At 47.9% G+C, this 15,158-nt stretch overlaps 1 protein-coding gene across 1 annotated transcript in view; it reads left to right on the plus strand.

Moving 5' to 3' along the window:
• Positions 1-319: 319 nt before the first annotated feature.
• CRKL (CRK like proto-oncogene, adaptor protein) overlaps positions 320-15,158 on the plus strand; it is a 32,544-nt gene continuing 17,705 nt past the window's right edge. The window contains exons 1-2 of the mRNA XM_060119318.1: positions 320-1,084; positions 12,278-12,743. Of these exons, the coding sequence (XP_059975301.1) occupies positions 774-1,084; positions 12,278-12,743 (777 nt within the window). The 5' untranslated portion in view covers positions 320-773. The remainder of the gene's footprint in view (positions 1,085-12,277; positions 12,744-15,158) is intronic.

Genomic DNA, 15,158 nt, shown 5'->3' on the forward strand with positions numbered 1-15,158 from the left:
ATCCCGCTGCGGTCACCCCGGCCCCGCGGGGCCCATCGCGCCCGTCAGCTCACCTAGGGGCCGCGCCGCCGGCCGAACCCAGCCTGCACTTCCCGCTTTGTTCCCAGAGCGGGTTCTGGAAGCGCCGCGCGTGCCCAGCCCCAGCCGCTTCCAGGCAGCGCCCCCAGCTGCCCGGGAGGGCGCGCGGGGGCGCGCACGAGCGGCGCACGCCCGTCCCGCATGCCCGTGCTCCCGATTGGCCGCGCCGCGTGACGTCACCGGGAGGCCCCGGCGGCCGCTGGGAGCCGGCGCCCGCGCGTGCGCAGACGGAGGGCGCTGAGCGGAGGGGGAGGTGGCTGGCCGCTTCTCCCGCGTCCGCCATTTTGTTGCTGTGGCTCTTGGGAGCGGGCTGGGCGAAGCGAACCTGGCGGCGCGGCGCTCCTGGGGGTCTGGTGCTTGGCTTGGCCGCGGGGCTCGGTGCGGAGCGGCGGGGGCGCGGGGCCGGCGCGCGCCGGGCCAGGAGTGACCGGAGGGTCCCGGGTGGCCTCTGCCGCGCTTGGTTTCACCGCCGCGACCCGGCTGGGCCCGCACCCCCGAGCCGGCTCGTTCCGTGAGGCGGCCCCGGAGCAGGCGGGCGGTGCGGAGGATGCTGCGGGCCCGCGGCCGCGAGGAAGGTGCCGGCTCGGCCCAGTAGGCGCGCGGTGAGCTAGAGGCCCGGCCCGCAGACGATTCGGGTTGAGCGTCCAGCGCAGGCAGAGCATTCCCGGCCCGCCCGGCCCAGCGCCCGGCCCGCCATGTCCTCCGCCAGGTTCGACTCCTCGGACCGCTCGGCCTGGTACATGGGGCCCGTGTCTCGCCAGGAGGCGCAGACCCGGCTCCAGGGCCAGCGCCACGGCGTGTTCCTGGTCCGCGATTCGTCCACCTGCCCCGGGGACTACGTACTGTCCGTGTCCGAGAACTCGCGGGTGTCTCACTACATCATCAACTCGCTGCCCAACCGCCGCTTCAAGATCGGGGACCAGGAGTTCGACCACCTGCCGGCCCTGCTGGAGTTCTACAAGATCCACTACCTGGACACCACCACGCTCATCGAGCCGGCGCCCAGGTGCGCGGAGGGCGTGTGCGGGCGGGGGTCGGGGCTGGACCCGTGGCCCCCCTTTCGGAACCGGTTACTTTCCGGAGGGCATTCCGAACCGAAGGCAGTGTCAGGATCTGGGTCATTGTTGATGAAGGGGTGCGTCTTAAATGTGTTGAGTTGCGGGTGCCTAGTTGAAAATGGACGCTTTTTGCCTTCGTTACGTTGTTGGTTTAATTACCCTGCTAAAGCAGAGTTTTGTTGTTGTTTTTTAAACCTTTTTTGGGCCACGGATTGAGACTCTGAAGCTAGCCTACCCCCCCACCCCCGCAAGCACACACGAGTTTGCACACCTTTCAGGGTTTTTGAACTCCAGGTTAAGACCTGGACTGCAGCTTTTGGAACACTGGGCAGATGAAAATGCTTTAGTGTTTAGAAACAAATACCTTTAACTGTGAAATATCAGAAGTATATATTGATACCCTGGTGCCAAGTTTGAAATAACCTAGGCATCTATTTTATAATACATTAATTACAAAAATTGTAAAAGAAGGTGCGTTGGCTTCAACGAAGACTTTTTTTTTTTTTTTTTTAACAGTTTCCCCCCAAGCTGGACCGTCCATAGACTGGAAATCCATTTGGTTAAATTCCAAGGAGGAATGAGGCTAGAATGTTACTAAGGGAATTTTTTGAATGACACTCATCTTAATTCTATCTTACTTGAATTTCAGGTGTACTTTTTGTGTTAAGTTTAATGACAGTATCTGTTTTAAAGTTAACCCGGAGTGACACCGATCATTAGGCATCCTCTTTTCATTTGATTATTTGCCTTAATCAATATTTTGCTAGAGGTTTCTTTTATTTAAATTACGCCAAATTTGAGCTGAAGAGATTGTCTAGAATTTTAAAAGTAAAAGGTATTTCACTGCCCAGTTGATTTCTTAAACATTTGTTTAAAAAGGACAGATTTTTCAGGATGAGGTGTTTCTGACTTTACAGATTCTCTGACAGGATGCTACTCTGAGCTCTAAACACTAAAAGCTATTATATCAATTAAGGAGCACCCACTGGACGCCTCTGCGTTGCTTCTGTGGAATATAGAGAAGGAACAACGTGACAGTGGAATGACTTTGAGGTTAACTGCAGAAGTAAATGGGTTTTAAAAACTGGTGAGAACGTGATTATAAATCAGATAGTGTATAACGAAGACCTAGACACCAAAAAGAATCTGATTGGTGAAACCTTCAGGTCCCCGAAGATACTGGTGACTGGAGTCAACTTTCAGCACATAGAACCCACAGTAATGAGATATTAAATACGTTTAAGTAAATTACTTTCCTAGCTTGTGGAGGTGAATTATATCATTAATTTCAGGCATTTAGCATACCATGCTGTGTGCCAGGTGTTGTGCTTACTTTGAGGTGACAGGTACTATAATGCAGCTGTGAGTGAATAACTAGATCCCCTTCTGGGTGGAGAAAAAGGATTGTGCCGCAGCGGCTTCCCCGCAGAAACGACCCCAAACTTCCCCTTCAGGCGTCCTCCCAGGTGCCCTTTTTGACTTGTAACTTTGTGAGTGTGGTGCCTGCCCTCACGCCTCTCATCCTCCTTCCCGGGAGCCAGCCCTGCACACCCATGCACACCTGCGGGCCTTCGTTCGACTGCTGGCCCTCCGTGGAGCGCCTCCCTCCACCAGTTTCTCACCTGCGGAAATCCTCCCTGTGGTGCTGGGGCCTTTACCTGACCCCCTCGAGTTCAGCCTTGATTGTTTCTCTTCTGTGCCCTCTGCCCCAGGCATTTTGCTGTAGTTTAGTTTTTCCTTTTCCCTGCTGTTTCCAAGGGCTGTCACAGTGCTGGTTGAATCAGATCCTGGCTGGATTACTTTGTCACACAGAATCTGGATTGCCTCTCCTGAGGATTTGGTTGATGTATTACCTACTGTAGGAGACAACACCAGGCAAGCCTTGGCCAAATGCAGAAATCAGGACGATGCATTTTCACACTCCAGACAGGATAAATAAAGTGGTTTAGCTTTTTTAGGCCTCAAAACTGAGCTCCTGAAGCCAGAGTTTCATGCCCCTTGGCTAATAGTTCTTTTTGGGGGTCTGTTTTACTTAGTGAAAGGTCACAACTGTATGACTTCCTCAGAATTTAAGGTCTGGTGCTTGTTTTGCGCTAGTCTGATCTTTTTTATTGGAATGCTCCTTAACTTTTTTTTTTTTTAATTAATTTATTTATTTTTAGCTGTGTTGGGTCTTCGTTTCTGTGCGAGGGCTTTCTCTAGTTGTGGCAAGTGGGGACCACTCTTCATCGCGGTGCACAGGCCTCTCACTGTCGCGGCCTCTCTTGTTGCAGAGTTAACTTTTAATTTTATATTTTTATTCAAATATTACAGGAGAATTATGTTCTAGTGATGGGTACTGGGAAAGAGGGGTGACAGACATGCTTTCTCTATCATGGAACTTAGGTTTTAGTGGAGGAGACAGACGGAAAAGTAGAAAAATAAAATACTACAAGATTTGTGAATGCTATGAAGGAAATCAATCTAGGCTGAAAGGATCTAGTAGAAGGGACTTACCTGAGGTGGTGAGGTCAGAGAAAGCAGAGGTCAGAGAAACTGCAGAACGGAGGAGGAGCAAGGCTTGGGCGAGGAGGGGGAGAGCTTATGCAAAGTTCTGGGTTGGGAAAGACAGCAATGTGATGTGAGTGTGGCTCTGAGATGCAGATCTAGAAGAGTTTGGACAGGTAATGGTCAAAGGCAGGAAATTGGGTGCCATGGAAGGGGTTTGAAGCCAGGAAGTGACCTGAGGCTGTTATTGCAATCCAGGTCAGAATGATGGTGACTGATGAGTCGCCCATCCATCCATCATAGAGACATTATGTAGACTGAGTGATGGCTGTGGTTTGAAAATAAGTTGCTGGTGGGAGGGGGGATGATGGGGAAGAGAAAGGAGGAGACAAAGATGACTTGGTATATTTGTAGCTGTCTGTTCTCTGGGTTATCTTATTGTCTTTTGAGTTTGTCTGTGGTATTCATTTCTGTCTTAGATTTTAAATTTAAACACGAAAGGTATGTCAGTGGCTTTTGACTTTTGAATGACCCTAAAAGATTCTTTATCTGCATATGGGTGTAATTTTTATATTAAAAATCATTTGATAAACAGAAACCTTGTGGTTTTCACCTCCATTTTACTTGAGTATAAACGCTTTTAAGATTCTGTTTATTAGGTTATAGTTAGTATTCAGGTAGGCGCTACTGGTTTTTTTGTTTCTGTTTTAATAGAGGCTATTTCCAGTTTAACAACAGAGTGTTTCAGGTTTCTGAGTGGATTTAGTTTAGCTATGAAATACATTTTCCTACGGTTTAGCAAATTGAAAGTGTGTTTTGCGTAGCTTGCTTTGCTTATAAAATTTTCCAGTTCTAGCTTATGTAGCTATATGATGGCTGGGAGAAAAATCATGAGAAGTAAAAGTTGAAAAACTGAGGCAAGTTGACCCATAGAGAAAACCCTGTTTTTTACTCAGCAGACATTGCTCATTGCATGTGCTGGTAATATGGAACTAACATTGACTCAGCAGTCCCTGTCATGCTCTTGAGGAGCTTCCTGGTTACTGAGACTTTATTTAAAAGGCCAAATTCATGTCATCTGATACAGACAGTAGCTGTGGGAGGGCGGAGGAAGGATGTGCAGCCTAACCTGAGCATCCCGAGGGGACCCTCACACGTGTGCCACAGAGGCCACACCATGGGGGACCGGAGGGTACCCCAGGTAGCATGGCCATGCCTCCCCCCACGGCCCCTGTCTGAATATTTAAGGGAACTTTTGGACTTTTACAATTAGGAGTAGGGGAGAAGGATTAACAGTGATTTTGGTTAGCATAGAATTGGACACTGTGGATAAACCTTTGAGTTTCTTCTTACCAATAGTTTAAATCACCTAAGTTCAATTTAGATGGGATCCATAAACGTCATTACGCTGGGAATGGAGTCTCACCCAGGTGAGAATTGTGTTCCCATGGCACAGCACGTAAAGTGCTGATAGCCATTTGCTTTGTGACCTTTCTCTTGTTTAAGACTCAAATTCAGAGAACTTTTTATCTAAGAATTCTGCTCTTGATCTGAACAGTTGGACTAGGTTCTAAGGTGCTAAGGTTCCTTCAGGCTAAAATATTTTAGTTCTTTCTGATAAGTGAAAGGGGGCAGTGGTGATTATCCTGGAGTTGGAGTTGAGATCACAAGGAGTAAGGTGGGACCAACAGGCATGTGCAGCTGGTCGGGAACGACAGCCGAGTGTGAGTTCTGCGGTGGTGAGGCGAAGAGGCTTGGACAGCAGCAAACCAGGTGGCACACGGGATCTCCTTGTCTGTGGAACAGATTTAACCCAGGCTTAGGGGAAATGCTTCCCTGTGTCTTGGGCATTTTAATTTCAGCAGGAATTTCAATATATTGAGGCCTACTGTATCCCAAAGCCCAATGCTAGACTCAAGTCATATAATGGAAGTAAACCACGGCCCTAGCATTTGAGAAGCTCAGTATACTGAACAAATGAAAATAGAATACCATGGGAGCTTAAAAGCAAGGATGGTCAACTAAAGGGTCAGGCAGGGCCTGAAAGGGAAGGTGCTCTGTGAACTGGTTCTTTTTTTTTTTTTTTAACATCTTTATTGGAGCATAATTGCTTTACAATGTTGTGTTACTTTCTGCTGTGTAACAGAGTTAATCAGCTATATGTATACATATATCCCCATATCCTCTCCCTCTTGTGTCTCCCTATCCCACCACTCTAGGTGGTCACAAAGCACCAAGCTGATCTCCCTGTGCTATGCGGTTGCTTCCCGCTAGCTATCTGTTTTACATTTGGTAGTGTACATATGTCAGTGCTACTCTCTCACTTCGTCCCAGCTTACCCTTCACCCTCACCATGTCCTCCAGTCCATTCTGTACATCTGCATCTTTATTCCTGTTCTGCCCCTAGGTTCATTAGAACCTTTTACTTTTTTTAGATTCCATACATATGTGTTAGCATACGGTATTTGTTTTTCTCTCTCAGACTTCACATGAACTGGTTCTTGAAGGGTAAGAACAAGTGTATGAGGTAGAAGAGGTGCTGGAAAAGGCACAGGTGTGGTTCCTGTGAGTGAGGGATCGCAAGCTAGGAAGTTAAGAATGCCGAACTGTGAAGGGCCTCTGCTTTGTACATGACTTTTAGTAGTGGGAGCCCTCTAACGTTTTTAAGAAGAGAACTGTCATGGTCAGTTTTATTTTTTAGAAACTGGTGTGGGCGGGGTGGCGAGAGTCTGGAGTGTGGGGTTAATTAAGGGCTGTTACAGGGGAAAGGATTGTGAGAAGCTGAACTGAGATCTCTTGTGTTGGAAATATAAGGTGGAAGCCGACGACAGCCATCGCTGGGCGGTTGCCTGTAGGTGAGTGGAGAGCTGTGGCTTCAGGGATGATTTTTTTTTTTTTTCCCTGCGGTACGTGGGCCTCTCACCGCTGCGGCCTCTCCCGTTGCGGAGCACAGGCTCCAGACGCGCAGGCTCAGCGGCCATGGCCCACAGGCCCAGCCGCTCCGCGGCACGTGGGATCCTCCCGGACCGGGGCACGAACCCGTGTCCCCTGCATCGGCAGGCGGACTCGCAACCACTGCGCCACCAGGGAAGCCCTTCAGGGATGATTGAATGGTGCCTCTGAGAGAATGGAGAGGAGGGATGGGGGGAGGGGTTGATGGTTTTCAACAGGGAAGCCAGGCGGGGTTCAGCAATCTGATGAGTTTGTTAACGAGAAGAGGGTTGGGGGCCAAATATACAGATTTGGGTCTAAGCTTTGGTGGAATCCGCAGAATGAGCAGAGGTAGAGAAGCTGTGGATGGAGGTGCAGAAGCAGGTGCCGACAGAGAGCCATTGGTGAAGGTGCGAAGCCAGGGATGGAGGGAGAGTCCTCCGTGCTCAGGGCCACCAAGGGATAAGAAGCGCCGGAAGCACTTTGAGCAGATGGGTACTTAGCTAGTCTTCTTGGAATTGATTCTTTTACCATCTGTTTTGTTTTCCGACTTTTTATTGTGAAATCTTTCATACATACACAAGAGTATGTGTATACATGTATATAATAAGGAAAATCTTCCATATCCATGTTACCCCCTTTAAAATCTAGAACAGGACCTTTGAAACTCTCTCCTGCCAGAAGTTGATTGTATTGCTTCCTTAACAGGAATAAGGTGATTGTAAGCATAGAAGGCATTAAAGCTGAAGTTTAAAGAAAGTGTTTTATCTGTGATTTATACACGCAACGGAGAATGCTTTTAACCAAAGGAGGAGGGAGATTCATTGTCATTCGTTGAGGAGCGTCTTCTCTTCCAGAGCTGGCGAGAGAGGGAGAGGGAGAAGAAGCAGCATGGGTCTGGTGTGCTTGATGGGCTTGGGAAACTGTGTGTATGCTGGATGCTATTTACAGTCCTGATGAAGGAACAAATTGCGAAACAATTGAGAAACAATGAGTTGTTCCAGTTTTATGTTTCCTACTTCTTTGGGCAGTGGGGTCTAATATGTTAAGTATTTCTGACCTGGCATCATCATGCTTTCATCTCTGCAGTGGGACTAATGTGTAATTTGCAGGGGATTTTGATGAATACACGAGTTTGAGAAAATGGGGAGTGGAGGGCTTTGAATTTGTTAGGGGTGTGGCTGGGAGGTTGATTTCCTGTCATATTTAGGGATGTCTGTGCGTGTGCTGAATCAGGAAAGGAGCCCCAGGTCACTGTAGCAGTGAAGTGGAGAAAGTGTAAGCTGTCCTCCCTCTTGTCAGGTCTGCACGAGCACCCTCCCCAGCTCCGCCTCTGCTATCTAGACCAGGCCTCAGCGAACTCACAGTGAAGGGCTAGCTGGTCAGCACTTTAAGCTTTGTGGGCCCTGTTGTCCCCATCCCAGCTACTCAGCTCTGCCCTCGTACTGCGGAAGCAGCCACAGACAGCCCATGAGCGCACGGGCCTGGCTGGGTTCTACTCAAACCTTATTTGTAAAACCAGCTGGTAGGCTGGTGGCCTGCAGGCCATAGTTTGTGGACCCCTTGGCCAGACTCACAGATAATTTTTGTATAGTGTACTGGAGCCGAGAATGGTCATTACTTTTTTAAGGGTTATATGAAAAGAAGACTATCTGACAAAGGCCATATGTAGCCAGCAAGCCTCAAATGTGTGCCGGCCAGCCTGCTCCTGGCCTTGCTTGTGGGAACCAGCCAGCCCCGCGAGCTGTGGGGAAGCTGGGAAGGGAGCGTTTGAACCCTTGGGCCTCTGAGTCTTCTGATGTAGAATCAGAATGCATAAGCCTGTCTCCCACGAAATCTTTCAGCTTTAAAGGGGGCTAGTCTTTGGCTTTTTCTGCACCATCCCCTTGCCTGTTCTGACCCTTAGCAGAACTTGACCCCGTCAGCTTCTGTGGGACACATGAATGACACTTGGTGCTCTCATTTGCCTTCCAGTCTCTGTCGCTACTAAGTTTGCAGCCTTTTGAGAGCAGGAACTTGGTTTTAATTTATTGTTTGTCCCCCAAGTTCTTAGTACATAATAAGGCCAGTGAGTACATGGGTAAATGGATGTCATTAGTGTTAATCCCTACTGAAGCTGTACTAGTGTTCTCACGATCTGTGGAACTGCTTTTAACTTTTAACTGTATAAACAGTAAAATAACCCTTGGAGGCATCTGCAGTGGAACCAAGTGTGCTCTTGGTGAAGTATCTGAGATTTGTATAGTGTGACCCAAACTCTCACAGAATCTCTGTGGCCCTTGAATTAGGATCAGGGGTGTACTTTCAGGGGTGGGGGGTGAGGAGCTGATGGGGTGCTTAGTGCTGGTCAGGAACTATTGTGGGTGTTTCACACACAGCGTTAATTCTCAGACACCTGAGAGACCCACGGGTTGTCCCTGCGGCTGACGAGCTGAGAGGCTGTGAGTGAGGACACTGCCTTGTGCAAATCCAAGTGGAAAGCACTGTACCTCCCAGGATTGCTATGGGGATTTCAATAATTTACTGTCTGCCAAGACTGCAGGCAGTCCCTGATGGAGGTATAAGTGTCAGCCTTTTCTTTGTTTTGCTGTTCCTGCTCACTCTTTTTTAGATATACTGATAGTAAGCAGTTTGCCCCTTTGTTGTCAGGTTGTTAATAAGTAATAAGGCCTTTGAGGTTTTAAATCACTCCAACCACCAAGGTATCCTGACTACTGTGAAGCTAGTCACTTACATTAAAAAGATGTAAGTTTTGCCAAATTACAAAGAAAGACTTTTGAAGAGTAGTGTGGCAAAATGTACCAAGGGCCGTGAAAATGTTCCTGTTCTTTAATCCAGGAATCTAGGCTTTACAAGAAATACAGTGCAGGGAAATTAAATTCAAAAGTGTGTGTGGAGATGGTAATAGAGAGAAAGAAGAAGCATTCAGAAACACAGGGATGCTTGTTTGCAGCAGGCTTACCGAATGAAGCAAGAGCAGTATAGTGGGGAAACGCAGAAAAACTGCCCCTGGCATGCGTACATGGGACTTTTTTTTTTTAATAAATTTATTTGTTTGTTGGTTGGTTGGTTTTTGTCTGCATTGGGTCTTCGTTGCTGTGCGTGGGCTTTCTCTAGTTGCGGCAAGCGGGATTCTCATTGCGGTGGCTTCTCTTGTTGTGGAGCACAGGCTCTAGGCGCAGACTTCAGTAGTGGCACACGGGCTCAGTAGTTGTGGCTCACGAGCTTAGTTGCTTCGTGGCATGCGGCATCTTCCCGGACCAGGGCTCGAACCCGTGTCCCCTGCATTGGCAGGCAGATTCTTAACCACTGCGCCAGCAGGGAAGTCCTGTACGTGGGACTCTTAAGAAAGAAAGCCGTACATGGAAGCATTTAAGTTTCCGTCAACAGATGAATGGATAAAGAAGATATGGCACATAATATATACAATGGAATATTACTCAGCCATAAAAAGAAACGAAATTGAGTTATTTGTAGTGAGGTGGATGGACCTAGAGTCTGTCATACAGAGTGAAGTAAGTCAGAAAGAGAATGAAACAAATACCATATGCTAACACATATATATGGAATCTAAGGGGAAAAAAAAGGGTCATGAAGTACCTAGAGGTAAGATGGGAATAAAGACACAGACCTACTAGAGAATGGACTTGAGGATATGGGGAGGGGGAAGGATAAGCTGTGACAAAGTGAGAGAGTGGCATGGACATACATACACTACCAAACGTAAAATAGATAGCTAGTGGGAAGCAACCGCATAGCACAGGGAGATCAGCTAGGTGGTTTGTGACCACCTAGAGGGGTGGGATAGGGAGGGTGGGAGGGAGGGAGACGCAAGAAGGAAGAGATGTGGGAACATATGTATATGTATAACTGATTCACTTTGTTATAAAGCAGAAACTAACACCCCATGGTAAAGCAATTATACTCCAATAAAGATGTTAAAAAAAAAAAAAAAGAGGGCCTCCCTGGTGGCGCAGTGGTTGAGAGTCCGCCTGCCGATGCAGGGGATACGGGTTCGTGCCCCGGTCTGGGAGGATCCCATATGCCGCGGAGCGGCTGGGCCCGTGAGCCATGGCCGCTGGGCCTGCGCGTCCGGAGCCTGTGCTCCGCAACGGGAGAGGCCACAACAGTGAGAGGCCCGCATACAGCAAAAAGGAAAAAAAAAAAAAAAAGAAAGAAAGAAAGAAAGCCGTAAAGTGGGCGGATGGGAGGCAGGGAGGGAGGAGGGAAGGAGAACTGTAGCTACCTTGGGGCAGGAACTGTGGGATTTTTTTCTCTTTTGTTTTCCTTTTTTTTGCTGAATGTTGTAACATGGTAACACTTTTTTAAAAAGAAACTTTTTTTTTAAATTAAAGTGCTTCAACTTAGGAGATCATGTTGTTATGTGAAACAACTTTTTAGGTCATTAATTGGGGGAAAAGGAGGGAATGGCCGTCATCTACTGGAAGACAAAACAACTGTAGTCAGTGGTTAGGCAGGCATAGTCCCTATCCCAGCGTTCTCCCTCGGGCTGCTCCAGAACCAGCCTTGGTGATGACTCTGCAGGCGTCACCCCCTAAAAAGGTGGAGACTCTGGGTGAAGTTACTCTGGTGTAGATTCTGTGCTTCAGAAAAGTTAAGGGGAGGAAATGCTAACAGCAAAATAGGTTTTCCCAAAACTTCATGTATTCGCAACTTTCCAGAACACTTCTTAGGTGAAGAGAGACCTCTGTACTTCTCTTGCAGAGGGGCATTCCAGATGGGGTGTTGCTGAAGAGAAGGGGGACAGTGCTTTTCTTTTTTTCCCTTTAAAAAAAATATTTATTTATTTATTTATGTATGGCTGTGTTGGGTCTTTGTTGCTGTGCACACGGGCTAGTTGCAGAGAGCGGGGGCTACTCTTCCTTGAGGTGCACGGGCTGCAGGCGCGCAGGCTCAGTAGCTGTGGCGCATGGGCTTAGTTGCTCCACAGCACGTGGGATCTTCCTGGACCAGGGCTCGAACCTGTGTCTCCTGCATTGGCAGGCGGATTCTTAACCACTGTGCCACCAGGGAAGCCTGGGATGGTGCTTTTCTAACCGACTCTAGGTGGTTCCGGGTGTGCAGGGCAGACTCACAGGGGAGCTCCGAGAGCGGGTGGCCGGGGGTGTGATGCTTAAGTGAGAGCTCTTGCGTCTGAGCTTTTCCATGAAATTTTTCACGTTTTCATTGGGAGGCTCAGATGATGATTCCTGTACAAGATGCAGTATGGGTTGTTGTTTTTTTTAAAAATTATAATGCAAGTATATACTCCCTTTTCTGGTTTTTATATTTTGAGGGGCACAGAGGCCTTTGTCATCTCTCTGGGTGCCCGGGGAAGTGTGCAGGGTGCACGCCCTAGATTAGGACCAGAAGGAAGAGTGTGTGGTGGTTGTGATGGGCCTAAGGAAGGAGGCAGCTGAACTTACTGGGGATTTAAAAATAATTTTAAAAATTCAGACCAGGTATCTGTATGTGTAAACAAAAGCTTCCTATGAAACAGAGATATGTGGGAGGGGTGCTATGCACCTAACTTTAATATTCAGGATATTAACTTCGATTGCATTACAAACTACAGAGGGTAAAACAGTGTGACAGGACCTTCTTAATGACTGAGAATATGGAGAGGGAAATAATTTGTTATTGAGTTAATTGGTTTATTTTAAAAGTTTGGCAAACACTGATATAGAGTAAGATTTTTCTCTTAATTTTCTCTCTCTCTGAAGGTATCCGAGCCCACCAGTGGGATCTGTATCAGCACCCAGCCTGCCTACAGCAGAAGAAAATCTGGAATATGTACGAACTCTCTATGATTTTCCTGGGAATGATGCCGAAGACCTGCCCTTTAAAAAGGGTGAGATCCTGGTGATAATAGAGAAGCCGGAAGAACAGTGGTGGAGTGCCCGGAACAAGGATGGCCGGGTGGGGATGATTCCCGTCCCTTATGTGGAAAAGCTTGTGAGGTCCTCGCCACACGGAAAGCATGGGAATAGGAATTCCAACAGTTACGGGATCCCAGAACCTGCTCACGCGTATGCTCAGCCTCAGACCACGGCTCCTCTGCCTGCAGTTTCCAGCACTCCTGGGGCAGCGGTCAGCCCTTTGCCATCCACACAGAATGGACCTGTCTTTGCAAAAGCAATTCAGAAAAGAGTGCCCTGTGCTTATGACAAGACCGCCCTGGCATTAGAGGTAAAATCTACTAAGGCTGGTTCTTTGGGTCCTTTGACACTCAGTTTTTGTTCTCTTTGGCCATGGCTTGCGGGAATCTCAGTTCCTCGACCAGGAATTGAACCCGTGCCCTAGGCAGTGGAAGCACGGAGTCCTAAGCACTGGACTGCCAGGGAATTCTCTAAAAATACATATTTTTAGAAGAATGGTCCCATATATTTTTGTGTGTTATTTTTTTACTGATGTATACATTTATATAAATTACATAAGTGAGGTGGGCCCTAAATATTATTGTATTAGAATATGGGATTTGGTACCACAGTTTCCAGCTCTTTCATTTATTGATAACTTATGAAAATGGTTTGTGAATCACACATTGCAATGTAAGTATCGTTATAATATGAGTACGGTTTTATACTCTTCTTTCGTATCATTACATCACGTGTGTTAGAGAAACTGAGATTAAGTTATTGCTTGTTCCGTGTGTGTTCACCCCGAGGTCACAGCAGGGCAGAGCTGGGAGGCAGCCCAGGTGCATGGCAGGAGGATGAAGTCATGGGGCCTGTTGCTTCAGAGCAGCCTGCCCTCAGATTCAAAGGGAGCTGTGATTTTTGTGTGTGTGTTTTTCACTGGTTATCCTCAGGTTTTTTTGGACCAAGAGTAATACCCAAGTGAACTACACCTGGAGGTTTGGTTCAGAGTCTGAGATTACTTCTTCCTCTCATGTTGGCTCTAAGGAAAGAGCATCTGAGGCAGGGACTGGGGCTGGGGGGGACCTGGTGCTTTTATACTTCGCAGTGGAAGAACAGGAAGGGAACCAGAGAGGCTCTCTCCACAGATGGAGGCCTGGCTGAGTAGGCCTGCTGGCCTTCTCATCCCCACACAGACCTGCCCTTGCATGGTACACACCTCAGCACCCTAAAATAATTTGGGGTGTTCTGGGCTCTAAATACCTTCCAGTTTGCTTAGTGGTTTCAGGCTCTGGGAGCACTTCCACATCTCTGGTCTTCTCATGGGAGTGGGGAGCTAGGATTTAGACTTGTGTTATGAAGCTGACGGTTGGCACACCAGGGTGAGATCCTGGGGGTCCAGACTCCCAGTCAGAATTCCAAGCCCCGTAAAGGAAGTCAGGACGTGGGTTCTTACCTGAGCCAAGATTTAAAGCCTCACTCCCTTTAGGACGCCTGTGTGTTGACTTCTAGCTCTAAGATGTGCGGTTTAGAAACCCCTGTCTCCCATGTGTGTTCTTTGGAGTGTGCACAGGGGGTTGTAGAGGGGATCACTCAGAGCCTGGGGAGTGGATACATAGGTGGGTGGCTTAGGGAGGCCAGGGTGAGGAGAAGGAGCCTGGTTCGTGAAGCATATTTGAAGATAACCCATCTTCTCCGCCGTTAACACTGCTCTTCTAGCCTCAGGCCCCAGAGACGGATCTCCACACCCAAGCCTCCTCGTGACACCAGCCCAGCTGTGTCAGCCTTGTGAAAGGCTGCCTTAGGTGATTAGAGTGTTAGTGGACCCAAGAAGTAGACCTTTGCCAAATTCCACTTCATGGTATTTCCTGTGCTGTGTGTTTAAATGAGACTTTCAGCTATGCCATAAATAAGTATGTCTGTGAATTATGTTATCTTCTAAAACTGATGCCTGTCAGATCTTGTTAAAAACAGTCCCCTCTTGGGACTGTTGCAATTAGGTTACCAGGAAAAGTATTAAAATTAAAATAAGAAAGGTGAGACAAGTAGGACAAAATGTGCCAGTAATTGAAGCTTCATTATTCCCCTTGAGATGGTGTTACAAAGTGAGGATGGTTCAGGTGAACTTTACTTCCTGACTTAGTTCACAAGGTTTTTTCATAAAACTTGAGTTTTGAAAGAACATTCCTGCACGTGAAGAGATATTTTAAGAGAGGTCTTTGTTTAGACACTTTGCTCTCTTGCTTACCTCTTTTCAGGAAGCGACTTTATCCTTGGGATTTGGTTTGAAAGGGGAGCCTCCCGTGCCCTTGGTGGAGCAGGGCTGGAAGGGCTCCTGGGAAGCAGGGGTGTTCTCAGGTGGTGGGGAGTGGCGAAGGCCTTTCCAAAGGTAGATCGTTGGCAGAAAAGAATGTTTGGAGCAAGGATGCTGTGGTCATTACAAAATAACCTGCAGTCCAAGTTGTGTCCTCTGACACAGCGGCCCGCATTCGAGTCCCAGCTGTTCCTGGTGTGATCTTGGGCACGTTTCTCAAATTCTCTAAGCCTAAAAGTCCCCCTGGCTCTGAGAGTTGATGTATGTTTGTTAATCATCCATTCATGCATCCAACCTGTGCGGGGTGCCTTGTAGGGTCCTGCCACCAAAGAGCTTGCCACCTAATGAAAGATTAGAGGCAGAAACCAGCAGTGTGGTAAGTGATCTGATAGCACAGAATAGGTGGGAGCAGAGATGGAGGTAGGAGATGGG

The sequence above is a fragment of the Mesoplodon densirostris genome, chromosome 15 (assembly GCF_025265405.1).
Source record: "Mesoplodon densirostris isolate mMesDen1 chromosome 15, mMesDen1 primary haplotype, whole genome shotgun sequence".
Taxonomy (NCBI): Eukaryota; Metazoa; Chordata; class Mammalia; order Artiodactyla; family Ziphiidae; genus Mesoplodon; species Mesoplodon densirostris.